Source organism: Narcine bancroftii, chromosome 8 (genome assembly GCF_036971445.1).
Source record: "Narcine bancroftii isolate sNarBan1 chromosome 8, sNarBan1.hap1, whole genome shotgun sequence".
In the NCBI taxonomy this organism is placed as follows: Eukaryota; Metazoa; Chordata; class Chondrichthyes; order Torpediniformes; family Narcinidae; genus Narcine; species Narcine bancroftii.
Genome location: NC_091476.1, coordinates 7506173 through 7526287, shown reverse-complemented (window position 1 = coordinate 7526287; position 20115 = coordinate 7506173). Strand labels below are relative to the sequence as shown.

At 37.5% G+C, this 20115-nt stretch overlaps 1 protein-coding gene across 3 annotated transcripts in view; it reads left to right on the top strand.

Moving 5' to 3' along the window:
* The window catches only part of abcb7 (ATP-binding cassette, sub-family B (MDR/TAP), member 7), a 46772-nt gene that overhangs the window by 20075 nt on the left and 6582 nt on the right, over positions 1-20115 (top strand). For all 3 annotated transcript variants that reach the window (XM_069892809.1, XM_069892810.1, XM_069892811.1), the window contains 8 exons: positions 1139-1407; positions 3429-3517; positions 3611-3698; positions 4356-4530; positions 10588-10745; positions 11374-11537; positions 13393-13522; positions 19769-19940. In XM_069892809.1, coding sequence (XP_069748910.1) covers positions 1139-1407; positions 3429-3517; positions 3611-3698; positions 4356-4530; positions 10588-10745; positions 11374-11537; positions 13393-13522; positions 19769-19940 — 1245 coding nt within the window. The remainder of the gene's footprint in view (positions 1-1138; positions 1408-3428; positions 3518-3610; positions 3699-4355; positions 4531-10587; positions 10746-11373; positions 11538-13392; positions 13523-19768; positions 19941-20115) is intronic.

Here is a 20115-nt window from a genome sequence, read left to right as displayed (position 1 = left end):
ACTTTGCATAAATTTATATTATAATGTTGGAGCCTGTTACTGCAGTGATTTGTTGAGAGTTTATAGATCATTCTATATTAAAAAAGTCATGTAAATGTTTCAATTGCAAATAAATAGATTAATGTAAAATAAGATGTGCACATAGCAGGTAACTGTCCAAAATAACAATAGATTTAAAGCTTAAAACATGTTCCAATGGGCAAATGGTGGTTGAGAATGTTAGATTCTCAGTCTTTCATATAATGATTCATTACCACATTTTCTCAGATGATCCACTGGATATTCAAATAGTATGAAGGAGTCATTCAGCTTATTGGAGCTGGAATGGGTATTTGTTGTTTATCCGCTTAGTGCCATACCTTTGCCTTTTCTCTCCTGTCAAATAGATGCCGTGAAGAATGGATTCAAAACTGGGTGGTAATGTGGACAACTAGAATAAATATAAATAAACTGGCAGGTGGAAACAACAGCATATTTAGCACTACATAGAGCCATACTATTATTGAAATTACTTGCCAGCACTTGGCATAGCTTCCCCAGAAATGTTTCAGTTTGAAATGCAGGGATTTTTAAGTGGAGCCAGGAAAAGAATGTCTCGTGCCAATTCCAGATTTTTGTTTTGTCATTGACTTTCATTTTTTATTTCATTCTTTGAGACATTTGACTTTTTTTGCTGAGATGTGGTAACTCAGATAACAGTGGCTATCCATTGCATTTTATAAATTCTCAATTTCTATGCGAGTTTTCGTACTGAATAAGAGCGAGTTTGGCCAATAATTGGAAGTGTCCTAGCAGAGTTGATTCCGATCCTCAGTCCAGAGCTTGCTGGAAAGTGGTCCAATATTTTGTATCTTTATTCCCAAATTCTAAAATCATGAGACTGTTTACAGGCTTATTATAGCCCAATTAAGATCAGTTTACTCCAAAATAATTTTAAAATTGGGATCTTTCTCATTTATCATTCATAGTTGCTAAGATAGATGAGCTGTATTTTTGTTCCACTAGTGCACCCAATTTGCATTTCGTATAAAAAGAGTCAATATTTTAATTTTCTGTAATTCTTTATTTCTCAAAACAACTTTGAAATGCTGAAGTACATTTTAATAAAGGCAACTTAAATCTTCTGAATCCTTTTCAGATGGCGTTTCCAGGATTTGTGCAGCGGCCTTCAATGAGCTGAGGAATGCTGTCTTTGGGAAAGTGGCTCAAAGTTCCATCCGTCGAATAGCTAAAAACGTTTTTCTCCACCTGCACAATTTGGACTTAGGTTTTCATCTCAGCAGACAGACAGGTGCGCTCTCAAAAGCCATAGACAGAGGAACAAGAGGAATCAGTTTTGTGCTCAGCGCCTTGGTATTTAATCTGGGTCCGACCACATTTGAAGTACTGCTTGTCAGCGGCATTTTGGTAGGTAATGCATTTGAACTGGTATTTTGCTGAAAATGCAATGAACCACTTCTATCAATTAATAGGCAATGAACAGCTGATGGGTAACAACACTGACAATTGTAAGCTGGAACTTTTATCTTTTAAATTTTTCACACTGAACCACACTGACTAAAATACATACAAACATTTCCCTCTTGAATATACACAGTGTCATTTTCTCCCCTTTTCCCCCCTCCCTTCCCTCCCCACCCACTCAACATTCAACCTATATGATACATTAAACCATGTCATCACACAATGAAAATAAACAAGAAATTTGTGTCATCTACTTTCACACACTGGGTCAGTTCATTTCGTCGTCTTCTCCTTCTGTAATTTTAAGGGGTGGAGGTCTGCGGTAGGACTTCTCTGTTGCGTTCCATGAACTTTTATCTTTGATAATGCATAATCTTGATTAAGAAACCCAGATGAAGAACCAGATCAGAAAAGATTCAAAGTCATGAAGCAAATTTGAAATAGCGATATTCTGATTAGTGTAAGAAATATGCCAATAATTTTTTTTGAATCATGCCTGTATTTTCTACAAATATAATATTTAACCATGTCTGAATTTGAGCACCAAACTTAATGGGCTCAATGTAGATGGGAACGAGACAAGCCACATTAGCATTTTTCAGACTAAGGATATAAGCAGTACATCGGTGTTTTGTGAATTGTACTGTTTACAACTATAGCTCGGAGATCTTAGCTTTCTGCCAAGTGATAACTGTCTGTTTAAAGGTCTTTATTCCTAAATTATTCTATTTTCGTATCGGTAGGACCCAAGGCTATGGTTCTTCCTTGCATTCTTTGTGGTTGCTGCAGTGAGCTTCTGAGCATCCCTCAGTACATTCTGGAACATAAAGTTTTCTTAAAATTACTTTTTTTTGGCTATTGAGAGCCACTTAACTATACATTAGGAGCAGCTTATATTGGCCAATTACCATACTTGACGGCATATAAGATCCACTGGCATAACCCCCCCCATTTTTAGCTTGAGATTTCAGGAAAATTTTGTTTGTGGGTGCTGTTGCTCCTTCCCTCCCGTAGCTCGCTCCCTCCCTCCCAGAATGCTTCGAGAGGAGAGCTGGGCCTCAATGATCTTTGAGGCCCAGTGCTCCCCAAAGTGCAGTGGGAGATAGCGAGTGACAGAACGGAGTGAGTGATGGGATTAGTATCATTTCAGAAAAGAGAGAAAATCATTGGTTGGCGTGGAGAAGTTTTATAAAAGGGCTTTTTTGGCCACTCTATCTAACCATAGTGTCACTTTCAAGATACTATGTACCTCTAGCCCTAGATCACTCTACTCTACAACACTCCCCTGATCCCACCCAAGTTAGACCTCCAAGAATCCAACTCCTCGCATTTCAACCATAATTTTTCTGTAATTCCATCAATCATTCCTTTGTCCACCTGCCCAACTGATCAAGATCCTGCTGCAATCTTTGGCAACTGTCTTCAGTCTCTACAATTTTTGAAATCTCCAAACTTCCTCATCATGTGTACGCTTTCATTTGATATAGATGACAAAGAGCAATGACCAAAACCTGTGGCACACCTCTAATCTCAGGCCTCCAATCTGAAAAGCAGCCTTCCACCATCACTCTTTGCTTTCTTCCATCAAACCAATTTTCTATCCAACCTGCTATCTCATCTGGTATCCCAAGCGATCTAACCTTTCAAAGCAGCCTACCACGTGGAACTTTATCGAATACCTTTCTGAAATCAACATGTATGTCTACCTCTTTGCCCTTGTCAACCTTTTTGTTCACATCTTCGAAAAAAGCTCAAAATTGTGAGACATGGCCTCCCACTTACAAAACCATATTGACGATCCCTAATCACCCCTTGCCATCAAGTGCATGTATGTCTTCTTCCTAAGAATATACTGCAGTAACTTGCCAACCACCGATATTGGGCTCACTGATTTCATATCGATTTGTATTTGTCACGTTTGTTTTCTTTTGTCCCAATTCCGTTTTTGAATTTTGTTTTTGCAGTTCTTTAAATGTGGTGGGCCATATGCATTGATAAGCCTGGGAACTTTAGGCGCTTATTCAGCTTTCACCATTGGTATTACACAGTGGAGGTACTGTAGACTAACATTTGACTTTAAACTTTTTTATCCATAATATCTTTGCTGTGACAACTGTTCAAGCTCAGTGTAATTTTTCATTTGTAGGACTCGGTTCCGAATCAAAATGAATAAAGCTGATAATGATGCAGGCAATGCTGCGATAGATTCCCTTCTGAATTACGAAACTGTGAAGGTACAATGCTGTGAATTACATTTCATTAGATTTTCAATAGTGTTTTAACATTATACGTTTATTTTTTTTCCTCCTCTCCAAATAGCTTGCAGACATAAAAGTTAAACTTATTTCCTCTGGCAGGACTATAATAATGCATGTTTTAAATTTTATTTTTTTTCTCGTGGCTTGAGCTGTTTTTGGATTTCTCTCAAAGTAGATCATATTTTGCCGATTTATCGAGAATAAAATCCAGTTGTGGTAAGTTCATTGGTTTATTATTTTCAATTGGTGACTAATTTGAATGCAAGGCTGTTTTGGTGATCTCATGGTGTTGGTGTTTTGTTAGACTGGAAATACTATGGTGCTGCACTGTACCATTTCCAAATATAGAGTAGGTCTAGAAGTGCCAAAGACCTCTGGCACGGACTTCCATGCAAATTCATAGTCAGTGCCAAGTCTTTGTTTGGTCGGGTCCTGGGAACAGAGTTAGTGCATCTCCTACAAAATATTTTTCGGAAAATATTGAAAAATTTATGTGGAAATGAGTCAGAAATCCATGCCATTCTAAAGAATATCCTTTGAATGTGTACTTCATTTATATGCTTTGTAATGTGTAATTTGTTTATATTTATAGTGGCAAACTTTAATAACAATGAGTATAAATTCCAATTACAGTATTTCAATAATGAGAAGTATGAAGCAGAGAGATACGATAGATACTTGAAATCTTATGAAGATGCATCTCTGAAGACTACCTCAAGCCTTGCAGTACTGAACTTTGGTCAGAATCTTATCTTTAGCTTTGGTCTGACTGGGATCATGATTCTTGCAAGTCAAGGAATCCTAGCAGGTATTGTCATTCAAATTGGTTAAGATGTTTTATGTTTGAGAGTCTGCACTTTCCTTCCAATTTTTATATTGAGGTGTGTTGATATAACTCATTAACAGTCTGCTAGAGAACTCATTTGGATGAGGAAGCAGCTGCAGAATATCCGTGCTGTGGCTATAAGGGTGCAGGTAATAGTTAAGCAATACAAAAACAGGGGCACAGCTCATCTATGCCAACCAAATTGTCTACCTGAACTGGACTCGTTTGCCTGCACTTAGCCCATATCCCCCTAAACCATTCTTATCAGCCTATTTATTCTCTTTTAAACATTGTACCCAGTTCCATGGTTTGTTTTATATATTTATAAAACATATATATATACACACACACACACACACACACACCCTTCTGTATTTGCTGGAGGGAGGATGGTGGGTGCAGGGGAAGTTTCCCTTCTGGTCCTTTTTAAATCTTTCCCTTCAGTTTAAGCATATAGACTTAGACTCGCCTACCTTGTTGGGGGGGTGGGGGTGGGGAGACTTTTTGTATATCCCTCATGGTTTTGTCTATCTCCACCAGGTCACCCCTGAGCTGTTTACGGTCAAGAAAAAAATCCAAGCCTTTCAGGGGCGTCTTGTAGCTCAAGCCCTCCAGTACTAGCCACATCCTCATGAATCTTTTCTGCATCCTTTCTAGCTTAGTTATGTATTTCCCATAGTTAGGTGACCAGAACTATAAACAATACTCCCAAATGTGGCTTCACCAGCAGCTATGGTTTCCCATCTGCTGTAGTTGCTGTCTTGACTGATGAATTGTGCCAAAGACCTTCTTCAGCACATGTATCTATTTCACCATTTTCAGGGAACTTCTTTATATAGAGGTCTCAGTTCTACCCTACCATTTACTGAGCAGATCCTGGCCTGGTTTAATTTGCAAAATGCAACATCTTGCACTTCTCAAGTTAAATTCATCTTCCATTCCTTGGCACACTTCCCCAGTTGATCTAGATCCGAAGTAATCTTATTCATTGTTCACAATAGCATCAAATTAGCAAACTTATCTCGCTGATTACATTCTCACCCAAGTTGTTTATATGGGTAACAAACCACAGTGGATTTAGCAGTGATCCCTGTGGCACTCCACTAGTCACGAGCCTCATCTGAAAAACAACCCTCTACCATGTATCTTAAACTGGTGAGGCTACCATTCTTGAGGTGTAGATTGATAACCTTAATACATAATTAGAAGGGCTGTTCTCGGGCAATATGTTGGGTATTAGTATTCATTTGGTAAGGGAGACAATAAAAGTGGTCAGACAATGAGCAGTAAATGATTTTGCAAATCATTATGGGATTGGGCACCTTATTTTCTTTCTTCCATGACATCTATCTTTTTCCTTTACCAGTTCTGGAAATGGAATTACAGGTACCTAACCTTTTATCTAGGATCGTTGGGACCAGGCACCTGCCATTGTTCAGAATCTTCCGGATTTCAGAATCATTTTAAAATGGCGGTCCCTTTAAGTAAATGTCTTGCTCTTATCCTCCACCATTTGTCCCCTACCCTACCCCACCCCTGGCCATCTGTTGACCCCCCTCCCCATCTGCCCATCGGCCCTCCTACATCCCCCCCCCTCCATCCCCTGCAGGACCCATGCCAGACTATTTGAAGTGGATGATGGATAGTTTGACCTGCCCTCCCGCCATCCACTGCAGGATGATGTCGGAGTCCTGGCCCCAGAGAGCAGAGTTGCAGGTCAGGACGATGGTGTTTCTGACAGTGGATGCAGCTCCAGAGCAGCTGTGGAAGTTGTTGTCCATCCCCTTAAAGAGGAGAGGGCTGATCTTGTAGTGAGGGAGGTGCCTGCACGCAACTTGACCAGCTTGGTGAAGAGCTGCAGGAGGTGTGGGCCACCGGGGCAGTGGAGACTGGTGCCAGCGCCTTTCAGGTGCTCCTCCAGCTCGTTGGGCTGTCCCTCGGGTACACCCTGGCAGCTCAGCTGGACGTGAAAGAGGCTGCTCATTCTAGCCATCTCTGAGGCCCTCACCCTGAGTACTGGGTCTGGTAACACACCAAACACCCCTCTGAGGTCTGCACTCTAGGCGGCTGCCTAGTTTGCCTAATGGTAATGCTGGCTCTGCTCGTCCATCTCTTTCCACTCCTTCCGCCCCCCACCCCCCCCCCCAACCAAATCTAACTCCTGATGCACCAGCTGCTGAGCCTAGAGTGCACCGGAGCATCACACCTGCACGTGGTGACAGCTCAATGCGGGAGCAATGGCCACCTTCGTTACCCATAATCCCCCTTGCAGGTGGAATCACTTTACCAGGGATATGCAGAGCGGTTCCAGCTTCATGGGGGATTATGGGTAAGGAAGATGACCATTATTTGCATTGAGACAGCTGCCACCTGCTTCTCTCTCATTGGGTGCTCGGGGTCGAGAGTCACCTTTCCACGAGGACAGGGGAGGTTGGGGGAGATGGGGCATTGGGGGGGGGGTGTCTCCCTTTGAAAACGGAGACTATTTGCACAACACTTTCAAAACTCAGTTATTTTTTTAAACTTTTAAGATTTTATAACATGAATAACATATAGGATTACATTAAAATAAATTAAGAATAAAATAATAAAATTACAATACAGTATCAGTAATCTAAATAAACTATACCCTCCCCAATAATTATTACACATTAATAACCCAACTCAAATTAGTCCAACCCCCCTTTCCCCCCAAAATAAAGAGTGAAGAATTAATAAAGTTAATAATATATGAGAAAAAAACCCACTTACATAAAAAACAAAAACATAACCGATTAAAATACTAACAAAAAGAAAAGTAATTAATACTAAGATATCAGACTTAAAAAACATATTTAAATCAAACTTAAATGCATATATTTAACAAACGGAGTTAAGATGAAACATATATTTAACTCAAACTTAATATAAAAAAATTAGTAAAGTTAATAACATTATCAAAAATTCTTAAACAATAATCAATTCTTAAAAAAATTATAGCATGAAAAAAAAGATGAAAAAAAACTTTCTCTATAGAGATAAACCTTCACCAAATATCAACTAACTTCACATCTATCATCATATTAGTCACATAAACCACCATCTTAAAACAAAATTCAAACCTCATTAAGCATTGTACAATTCAATTTTAGTACTCTTCCACCATTTTTCCCTTTTACTCTTGAATAGTTATCCAATAAAAGCTCCAATACCACATTTAAATATCCCCAATCATTAAGTTAAAATTCAGATATCCAAATAATAAAAACACATCTTCAACAAATGGAGCATAAACCACAAACAAAATTCAAGCCTCATTAAGAATTGTACAATTCAATTTATAACTTTCACCATTATTCCCTTCGTTCTATAACTAAAATAGCAAAATAATATACACCAGAATTACCACTCCTTTCACCTTAAAGTTAAAGAAAAAATATTAAAAAAAACTTATCCATCCCATTCACATTTAAATTTCAAATATTCCTTATCTACTGAATAAACTTTACAAAAAAAACCACATCAATTTTTAGTTTTTTAAACAATTAAATACTTCCTTGTTTTTTTTTAATAAACAAAAAAAAACCCTTCACTCTTTAATCTAATAATACAAAAAAAAGGAAAAAAAACAGGTAGGAGGTTAAAAATATCCCCTCCCGTCTAAACCGCACAATGCGGTAACTCCCAAAAAAAATGGGTGTGAGATAACTCACACGTAGCAGATGACTTTCAGGAAATAGTGCCTATCCAGTTCTCTCCCCCAACTCTCACTTCATCTTAAACTAACATCATCATTATTTAATATCCCTTTTTTTTTAAAAAAAAAATTAGAAAAAAAAGGACAACTCTTCTTTTAATCAGCTCCAACTGCCGAGTCACCATTACAACCATGCCTTCTTGGAGCACGGCTCTTTTCTTCCATCTCTTGTCTCCTTAGAGATCGCGGCGGACTATGTCTCTGTTGAAACTAAGTAATTGGCAGCTCTTGAGCAAATGCTATAGCTTCCTTTGGAGAATCAAAGAACTTTGGTTGGCAACCATCTTGAAAAACCTTCAAAACAGCTGGATATCTAAAGGTTGCCTTGTAACCTTTTCTTCCACAACAAGTTTTAAGCAGGATTGAATTCCTGACATTGGAACATAACTTCTTGACTCAAATCCGCATAGAAGAAAACTCGATTATTTTGAATCATCAAGGGTGATTTTCTCTGTTGTTTCCAGTATTATACCTTCCGGGAAATGTTCTTGACCCAGCACCTGCGGAATCCATTCAGTAAAAAATTTTCTTGGGTCCGGTCCCTCCGTACCTTCCGGCAAACCAATAATCTTTATATTGTTCCGTCTGGATTGGTTTTCCAAATAATCAATCTTTTTCACCAAATTTTTATTTTGAGTTTGTTAGTCTTCAACCATTTTGGTCACATCAAAAACTTGATCCCGTATTTCGTCTATATCTTCTTCACACGAATTAAATTTATCTCTCACTTCAAGCTTAAAAGCTCCAAACTCAGCCATCTGTTGAGAATGTATTTTCACCAGAGTATTAAACCTAGTACCAAGTTCAGTCATAATCTTGGATAATCCCTGCATTGTATAAAATAATTTAGATTCAAGATTCACAAAAATCTTTTCAATTGGAAGAGATTTTGGCTCAACAGATTCCTGCTTCTTCTGCATAACCAAAGGATCTTCTGTTCCTTCTTTCATTCTGGTTGCCTTCCTTATAGTATGACTGCGTGTGGAAACCCCAGCCACTGCCTCTCCAGCAGTGACTGGAGGACGCTGGCCGGGGTTTTCCCCAGTCCATAATGTATTAAGTTCTCCCAGTACATCAAGTTGTATAGGTTGTATAGAGATGCAGTATGCAGCGCCACCTCTACAGTTGACAAATGCCTTTGAGTAACTCTTTGTTCTAAAGGCTGTTTGGCGCCCTCTTTAGGGGGCTCTACCGATGTAACATAGAGCTCTACATCCGAACACTGTACCTCTCTCCTGGGATCCATTTCACGCTGAGTCCCGGTGTCTTTCCTGTAGGTAGGCTCCAAAACTTGAACTTTTGGAAAATGTAGTTTTTTGGTGATCTGTTGTCGTTTTTTTTTGCTCTTTTCCACCAATTGTACCATCATAAGTTAAATTAACAGCACTGAAATTATCTAAACTTTTAAAGAATTTTAACGGGCATTTCTAGACAAAACAATAAGATAGAGTCAGGAGAGGACTGGAAGGCACGTCTGATCCTTACGCCACCTTGCCACGCGCCCCCTCAAAACTCAGTTATATTTCATTCCTCCTACCCCACCTCAAACATCCAGCCTCCAAGATCACTGCAACTCAACCTTATTTAGTGTAAATGCCCTGCCTGTGTGAATTCTGGAGGTCATTCAGTCTGCTAGTGTATTATGGGAAATTAATGTTACTGATGTGTAAAAACCATGTTTGATGAGCAGATGTCATTTACTGAAAAAAGTGCCAGTTTTTGGAGGTTGCCAGTGTTTGGAATCCCAGATAAATGGGTTAGGCACCTGTAATTTAAACATTTTGGATGATTAGGGTTTCTTAAAATCAGCTATCAATGCAGGAGAAAAGTCCTCGCCAACTGTATTGACCAATAAACAAACATGAATTTGAACATTTAGAAATCTATTCTACCTCCTGTAAAACTGAAATTCCTATTGTAGGCATGCCTGTTTGGGCATACCTAACATAGTGACTGCATTTCAGTAAAATGTCTGTCAGATATTTTGTTCAAGGTTGCAATGTTTGACCATTATTATTTACTTTGCATTCTTTCAGAAGACCACATCCCTTTCCATCTGTTTCAAATGAAAGAAGAAAAAATGGTACAAATTGTGGTTTATCGTGCAAATTACCACCTAACATGTTTAATATTTTTGGTTGCTATCTTCCAATGGTATTTTGCACTTTTTTTTAAAGAAGAGTTGGGTGTACTCATCACCATAGATTGAATAATACAAATGAAATGTCATTTTTTTTTGTCTTGCTCAAGCTGAATTGAAAATTAAATGGAAATTTCTTGTAATGTTGCATTCATTTTTGTAGGTACACTAACAGTAGGAGATCTGGTGATGGTGAATGGACTTCTTTTCCAGTTGTCTCTTCCCTTAAATTTTCTGGGCACTGTATATAGAGAGACACGACAGGCACTAATAGACATGAACACACTGTTTACCTTACTTAGTGTGGATACAAATATTAAGGTAAGAGCTTAAGTTTTTGGAAGTCCTTTGCATGGGGCTTTTTAAGTTCTAGATTTTTTAGTCTGAAATTTGGGTGTAAAATTCAAATGGAATATCTTTTTTGTAAAAATAAAAATGGTAATATAAAGATACAATTTCTGATAAGGCACCATGTGTTTACTACATATGCTAGCATATAAAACAGTAAATGAATGTTAAAAATATCACCCCAAATCATCTTATAGGCCAAGTATAAAATACAAACCTTAATAGCAAAGTCTCAGAACTCCCCTGTGCAAAGTATAAAATACGAACCTTAACTGCAAAGTCTCAGCGTTCCCCTGCGGGGTCCATCTGCCCAGTGTGACTGCCGTCGGCTCTGTACAGGCTTTAAATGGCCTGTTAAAGGAGCCAATGGTGGTTTAATTTAAAATTTGTAATAAAATGTAAACATTTACTGTGTAATGTGCTTTTAAAATATTGGGAAATAGTATATTGTGACAAGCAGCATCACTCCTTTGGTCAGCAGTATGTGCCAAGGCTTGGGGTAGGGGGTCGTCTTGTACAGAGTCATCTTCTTTAGTATTTTTCAAGCCAGAAGTGGTTCCCAGGGCTCTAATGCAACTTGTTTTTTTGTGTGGTTTTATAGGAGGCACAAATGGCTCCAGGACTTCGGGTTACTCCTGAAAATTCCACCATCACTTTTGATAATGTTTACTTTGAATATTTGGATGGCCACAAAATCCTTGATGGGGTATCATTTGAAGTTCCTGCTGGGAAAAAGGTGGCAATTGTAGGTGGTAGTGGATCAGGGTAAGTCATTTGTCATGGTAGTCTTTAGATTGTTTGTTGAAATGTTGATCAATTTTCTTCCCTTCATCCTTTTCTATCACAGGTTTTGCATGTTTCTTATTTTCTTTTTCGTTCTTGTCCTATAAATAACCATAGGTCACTTCCTCACCTGACTCCGCCACTGTATCCTAGTGCCATTGGTATCATTTAAATCTTTAGAGATGAGAACCTAGGCGAGAGAATTCTTGGTTTTTTTTTCCGCAGAGGTGCACTTCATTTCTTGCCTCATTTCCTCATCTCATTTGTTCCTCAAATCCTGTCCCTAGCCACTTTGCTGAATTCATGTCTTAGCACTATTTGGAATTTTGATTGTTAAATCTTCATTTGCATCATCATTAAAATAAAATGCCATATTTATTATTTCTATCTTGTTTCATTTTACAGAAGCAGCAGTAATATTGATATTTGTAAAGCAAAGATTGTTGGGGAAACAAATGTGTGGTGGACAATTCAGAATCTCCTAAAATGCAAATAATAGCGAAGCCAAAACGTCCTAGTGTTGGAGGACAGATGCTATTCACACCATCTATGTGAGCATTCTTGATTGGCAAGATCAGGATATACTCCTTTCTCTTTGTGCTTATCCAGCTTCCCTTTTAAAGCATCTGCACGGTTCGTTTCAGCCTCTCTTTGTCACAGCAACTCTTTGGTGTAGAAGGCTAGATGAATACCCTGAGGTTTATTAATGATTTATATTGGCGATCTCTCATTTGGGACTTCAAGAAAAATTAAAACGTTTTCACAAAATGTATTCATTAACCCCTCCACTGTCCACATTTGAGCCTCCTCTTTTCTTCAGGAAAGTAATTGTAGTCTGTCTGACTTTAATTCTGGATTTGACCTTGTGAACCAATTTACAATTTTTCTGTATTCTCTAATGAGAATTGCAATTCAAGTGTGATCTCGCAAAGTTTCTGTGCGAGTGTTACAGAATGTCTTTGAAATGAATTCCAAAGCTCTTTTTTTTGAAATTTATGAACCTTTTGTTATTTTTATAGTTTTCCATCTGTAGTTTTAAAGAGATATTTCTATTTCTCTCTAATTTGCAAATGATGAATTGATTTTTCAGCTCTGATCACTACGGAACACCACTTCCCAGCTTTCCATGCAGTCTGAGGAGCTGGTCGTATTTTGTAATTTGTTAACTGTCCATCTTTTCTTCCATTCTGTTACTTTTCCATCAACTCTGCATGAGTCTCCAATGTGGTTTCTCACTAAATGTCACAGATTCAAACATTACATTAACTTTGGCCTCCACTGTTCCTTTTACTTCAAAAATCCAGTGAAGGCTGATAAGAGTTGTACAGCATTGAAACGAGCCCATCAGTCGAACTCATCCCTGCCAACCAAGATATCTATGTAAGCTCATTCCATTTGCCTCCATTTGGCCTATATTTCTAAGCTAATCAGCAATTGGCTTGAAATAAAACTGACTAGAAATTTTTACCTAACACCAACTTTAAGCTGTCTGGACATTATGACTAGAACTGATCATTAGTTTTCTCAGACCTCTAAAACTATCCCTGTTTCTAATTAATCATTTGTATATAGTGATATTTCTCCTATTACACTTTAAAAAAAATATTTATAGATATACTTCACCTGGACCAGGATTTTCCTCTTTCAAAGCTAATTAATCATTTCTACCTTAATGTCTTGGTATTTTATTTTGCCATTTTCTCAAATATTTATCAATGAGGCTATCGCATTTATACTTTGAAATAATTTTCAAACATTAATGCTCATTAGTATAATAGATTCATTCATATATTTGAATTAATATCAAACAGTGGTGTGACCATTTCCTTAATTGTAGGAAAAGCACAGTTGTAAGGTTGCTCTTCCGCTTCTATGAACCTCAGAAGGGGAACATCTATGTGGCTGGCCAGAACGTTAAAGATGTCAGTTTGGATAGCTTGCGAAAAGCTATTGGCATTGTACCACAGGTAAAGATGCTTGCTTGTTAAGTAACCTCTTTTATCCAGTTTTGAAGACATTATGTGTATGGTTAAAACTTTATCTGAATTTAGATTTGTATCCTATTGCAAAGGAATGCAAACTGAGGTATAGTGATAATTTGCAAAACAATTGTCATACATAAAAAAACAAGTGAATAGCATAAAATTCATTGCCTTAGTCAAATTGTTAAGCACAAAAGTGGTCTGCATTACTCTTGGGCAATTCTCTACAATTGGAAGCCCATCTTGAACCTGACTGCCACAACAGATGGTTGACTGTTATTTATATGACTTGGAATCATTTGGTTAATGCATTTATGCAGCTATGATGAGATGTTCATGTGATATTCGTCTTGGATCTAATCGTGGGATTCAAAAATGTGCATGTTTTGTACATAGCAAATCTGTAAGGAGTTGATTTAATCCATATTTTAGCTTGAAATGTACATTGGCCGGGGCACTGGATGGAATGTTTAAATGCTGTAGGCATTCCATGGACATTTCTCTCCAAGACTATTTCAAAATAGTTTTGCTGAAAAGACCATGAAGTGCTAACTGGCTTTTGTCATATCCAGTGACGTAGCTGCCTTGAAGCACTTTGGGACAATTTACTTTGTTAAAGGTGGTGTGGTATAGGCATTGCAGGGAATGGAAATAATTATCGTGGCTGTATAATTATAGTGCCCAATCCATTATCCATTGTTTACTGCCATTGTTGAAAATTAATTGCTATTCTACTATTTATTTGCACAATGGCATTTTGAATTTGTTAAAATTTGTTGAACAATGAGTTCTCAAGGGAAAAAATAGACTACAATTGATTTCTATTATCATGAACTATCATTACCACTCAAATACCCTACTATATCTCCTGCTATTGTTCTCACAAATTTGTCTCAAAGGCTTTTATTCAACTAAATACATAAACATCGAAGAAAGTGAACTTAAAGAACCAATAATATATACATAATAAATCCATTGAAATATATTTTATTCTAGAACTGTTGAGACCAGCACACCATGATTGATTGACTGTGAATTGTTTTCAGTTTAAGCTGTATTGAAGAAAGATTTTCATCTGCAATGTTGGCTTTCTTTCTCCCTCTATGCATGCTGCTTGACCATCTGAGTACTTTGTGTTTCCTGTTTTTATTTCAAAATACATCATCCATAAATAGGAGGTATCAAAGTACCCTTCAATGAACCAATATGTGCTTTGATCTTGCTAATGGAATTAGTGACATAACTCCTGTGAAATGCTCACACATAGAAAAATGATTTGCGATTTCTCCAATGTAATTACAACAAAAAAAAAGTTAAAAGGTCACAAGTTATAGTTTCATCTGCTGGATGCATGTTCCAAGTACTTAGTTTGAATAATGAATATAACAATTGATAGATTTTCATTACATCTTACATATCAACTAATTATCATAACATAGATTTAATTTGATTGGGGGAAAAAAAGCTGCATCTTGGACAGCATCCTGATCTTAGTGTCTTTAAAATGGTCTGTGGGGTTTCTGTAATCTGCCAGGGATTTCTTAATTTTTAGCATTTTTATAACATGAATGAAAACATTTTGTAGAAAAGTAAAATATTATCTAAAATATAGCACTGACAGATTTAGCTTCAATCAAGTGAAAATTCTTTTGTCCAGTCTGTTGGAGCTTTATATTTGTATTATGTGAAACTAATACTTTAAACTTGTTTCCTTTTCAATTCGTTCATGTGCTAACAGTCCTAATTTCCTCTCTGCTTCTATATGGAATTATTCCTGGTGTTCTGTACTAAATGCTCATTCTAGGGATAAATGAATGAGGGTTTGAATGAGTATCAGATGTTCATCTTGTTGAGAGCCCAGAGGACTCCGAAAACAAGCAGCAACTGAAATTCACCAAGACAATGGTTACTTAAACAAAAATTGCTCTTAATTTTCTTCTAACATAATATTATCAATATTTAGCTTATTACTATTAACTTGACCTAACTTAACTCCCTTCTAATTCTAAGCACACATGTATGTAATGTGTATGTGTTCAGGAAAGTTCTTCACCAGATCATAAATGTTACATTCTGTGCTTTAACTTAAATTGTTACCGCAATGGAAGGTCTTTGCAGGTTTCAGAGAGATATTCGTTGTTCATTCGATCTCTTTGAATCAGCCACTTCGGTGTCTTGCCGAAGAAACTTGTCCCCTCATGGGTTTTCCAAAAGATGACCTCTTCTTTCCAGGTTACTGCAAGAGTTCTTAACGAGCCACTTCCTCTTGTAATTGACTACAAAGACTGAGAATAGGGTGAACATAGAACTCAAAAACCCGTTTTCAAATGGGGTCTTTCTTATATCAGGAGTGCAAAGCTTGCAGCCTCCAACACCAAGTCCTGCTGTAAACTGATCTCTCTCTCTCTCTTCCCCCCCCCCCCCCCCAAAGAGAAATCACCTATTCGTTTATCCTTTCTCTGTTTGCAAAAACCACATGACCCCTCTGAGAATAGGAACCTTTAACCAGACTTGGATCGCTGGCACCGGAATCAGTTTCTGAGCCTGGACATCTGTTTCTTAAAAGACAATAGTCCATTTTTTTCCCACAACATCAGTCTAATTAAAACCTCTTTGTGAGATCTCCATCGGCACTCTTCAAAGTTTGTGAACATGAAATCTCTGCTGTTGCATTTTAAATGAGATGTCTTTTGTGAACTGTTTGTGGTGTACCTAAACTTAACCCACACAATCCATACTAATCATAATTTTATTGACCCAATCTGTAACAATTTTTGTTGCAAGAAAGGAGTCTGATAACCAATTTCTTCACCATTTAAATTGACTCATTCAACTTGACAGGGCTGCCCATTGTCACCAACCTTATTGGCGTTGGTTATTGAACAGTTAGCTCAGGCTATTAGACAAAATGAAGAAATTAGAGGGATGAGGGTTAAGAATGAAGAATATAAAATTAATTTATTTGCGGACGATGTATTGGTATATTTGAAGGAACCGGAACGGTCGTTGAAACAATTGCAAGAGTGATGGTTGAAATTTGGAGAATTATTGGGATATAAAGTTAATAGGGATAAAAGTGAAATTTTACCAGTTGGAATGGGAGATTATTCAGAATTTAAAACAAGGTGGACAAGTAAATTTAAATATTTGGGTGTGGATACGAATTATCAATCATTATATCAATTAAATTATGTACCTATATTAAGACGGATTAAAGCAGATTTGATTAAGTGGAAAGATCTTCCATTAACTTTGATTGGTCGGGTTAATTGTATTAAAATGAATATTTTTTCTCAAATTCAATATTTATTTCAGTCATTACCTTGTTTACTTTCTAAGGGCTTTTTTCAAGATTTGAATAAAGCAGTGCGAGAGTTTTTATGGAAAAGTAAATTAGCCCGAATGGCGAGGCATAGACTTACATGGAAGTATACATTGGACGGACTACAATTATCACATTTTCAAAATTATTATGAAGCGGCCCAGTTGAAGTTTATTAGTAGATTGATGGATTTGGGTCAGCCTCCCAGCTGGGATAAAGTGGAAATGGCGTGTATAGGGTTGAAATACATAAATTTATATTTCGCTGGAACTTGATTTTGTTACAGCAATATGATGTGCCGATATTGAAACATTTGTTAAAGATCTGGATTTTTAAAAAAAACAAGGTATTAGGGTCAAAAGATAAATTATCAATTTTAATTCCATTGTATAACAATCAGCTTATTCTTTTTTCAATGTTTAATAATCATTTAAAGATTTGGGATTCTCAAGGTATAAAGACAATACAAGATTGTTTTGTAGAGGGGAAATTTCTTTCTTTTAATCAATTGAGAGAAAGATTTGATATACCTGTGAATTCTTTGTTTGTGTATTATCAATAGAGCTTTGATAAAAGATAATTATTGGAGAGAGATGATTTTACCTACTTTGTCGAGATTTGACTCTTTGATTTCCTCTATACCGAAAAAGGGTTATATTTCAGTTAAGTATAATTTGTTATGGAGGACCTCAGTTTTCTTCAGACTGACTTCCAGGCCAAACATTTTGGCAGTTTCCGCAAAACAGGACGTCAAGCGCTGAAGAGCTGGCTCTGAATGGGCAACTAAAGCGGCATAGTCTGCAAAGAGTAGTTCACGGACAAGTTTCTCTTGTGTCTTGGTGTGAGCTTGGAGGCGCCTCAGATTGAAGAGACTGCCATCTGTGCGGTACCAGATGTAAACAGCGTCTTCATTGTTGAGGTCTTTCATGGCTTGTTTCAGCATCATACTGAAGAAGATTGAAAAGAGGGTTGGTGCGAGAACGCAGCCTTGCTTCACGCCATTGTTAAAGGAGAAGGGTTCAGAGAGCTCATTGCTGTATCTGACCCGACCATCAGCCAGCTCCCCACAATGACTACCAGCCCCCCCACGTCTCCATCGGGCACACAAAACTCAAAACGGTCAACCAGTTTATCTATCTCGGCTGCACCATTTCATCGGATGCAAGGATCAACGACGAGATAGACAACAGACTCGCTAAGGCAAATAGCGCCTTTGGAAGACTACACAAAAGAGTCTGAAAAACAACCAACTGAAAAACCTCACAAAGATTAGCGTATACAGAGCCGTTGTCATACCCACACTCCTGTTCGGCTCCGAATCATGGGTCCTCTACCGGCATCACCTACAGCTCCTAGAACGCTTCCACCAGCGTTGTCTCCGCTCCATCCTCAACATTCATTGGAATGACTTCATCCCTAACATCGAAGTACTCGAGATGGCAGAGGCCGACAACATCGAATCCACGCTGCTGAAGATCCAACTGCGCTGGGTGGGTCACGTCTCCAGAATGGAGGACCATCGCCTTCCCAAGATCGTGTTATATGGCAAGCTCTCCACTGGCCACCATGACAGAGGTGCACCAAAGAAGAGGTACAAGGACTGACTAAAGAAATCTCTTGGTGCCTGCCACATTGACCACCACCAGTGGGCTGATATCGTCTCAAACCATGCATCTTGGCGCCTCACAGTTCGGCGGGCAGCAACCTCCTTTGAAGAAGACCGCAGAGCCCACCTCACTGACAAAAGACAAAGGAGGAAAAACCCAACACCCAAACCCAACCAACCAATTTTCCCTTGCAACCGCTGCAACCGTGTCTGCCTGTCCCGCATCGGACTTGTCAGCCACAAACGAGCCTGCAGCTGACGTGGACATTACCTCTCCATAAATCTTCGTCCGCGAAGCCAAGCCAAAGAGAAGAAGAAGAGATAATTTGTTACAAGATAGTATAGATAAACCAGATTTGGAGAAATCTAAACTTAAATGGGAGAGTGATTTAGTATTTATTTTTCCCGAAGATGATTGGGCGAATATGTGTCAGGACAATGTAATTAAATTGACTAATGTATGATATGGAATGGTTAATTATAATTTTTTTACATCAATTATATTTGACCCCGGTAAAGTTTATAAAAAAAAAAGGGTTTAGTAATTCAGATTCTTGTTTTAGATGTGGCTCAAGTATTGGAACTTTTCTACATGCTGTTTGGAATTGTTAAAGTTCAATCATTTTGGCAAGGAATTAAAACAGTTTTGGAGAAATTATATAATTTTATATTACCATTAGATCCAAAGATTTTCTTGTTGGGAAATTTGTATTCGTTAAGGGGAATGGGATTGGACAAAATTCAAATTGCTTTTGTACGTTTGGTTTTATCAGTAGTGCGTAAATATGTTGCTGGTACTTGGAAAGATGATACTGAGATTAATATATCACGTTGGCACAATGAATTGAAAGTATGTATTGTTATGGAAAAAATTACTTATAATTTACATGATAATTATTCTTTATTAGTAAATGGTCTCCGTATTTGAAATATATGCATTTAGAGATACTTTGAAATGTTATCAACATTTACAATATTTTTATATATATTTTTTTTTTTTTGCTTTCCCCTTAAGGGAGTTGGCTGTAGGGGTGGGAGGGTGGGATGGGTGTTAATGTAAAATTTTCTTCGATTATTTCTCAACTGTATGTTATGTTTTTGTTATCTTTTAAATAAAGTTTGGGGGAAAAAAAAGGAGTCTGATTTTAAAAAAAACCAAATATTTAATTCCTGTATAGGAGATTATTAGGTGATCCTCACTGGTTAAATTTGTTTTATCACAAGTGTACTTCTCCAATCTCAAATAATCCTGGAGTATTTTTTCCACATTTAAAATGGAAATGTCTTTTTTTCCATGTCTTAGGATACTGTCCTATTCCATAATACAATTTTCTATAACCTCCAATATGGGAACATCCGTGCAAAGGCAGAAGAAATATACCAGGTTGCTAAGATTGCTGGACTTCATAACTCCATTCTCAAAATGCCACATGGTTATGATACTCAAGTTGGTGAACGTGGACTAAAGCTTTCTGGTGAGTTAAAGGACAACTGGTTATCTTAATCTGATCCTATGGACATTGATTGATAATGGTTGACAGCATCTTGAATTATGTTTTCTAAATCTTTCATCTTTGTCAAGGCCACTAGGTGGGGCTTGTTACCAATGAAACCATCTAAATTGTCCATCTTTTATATATAGAAATAATG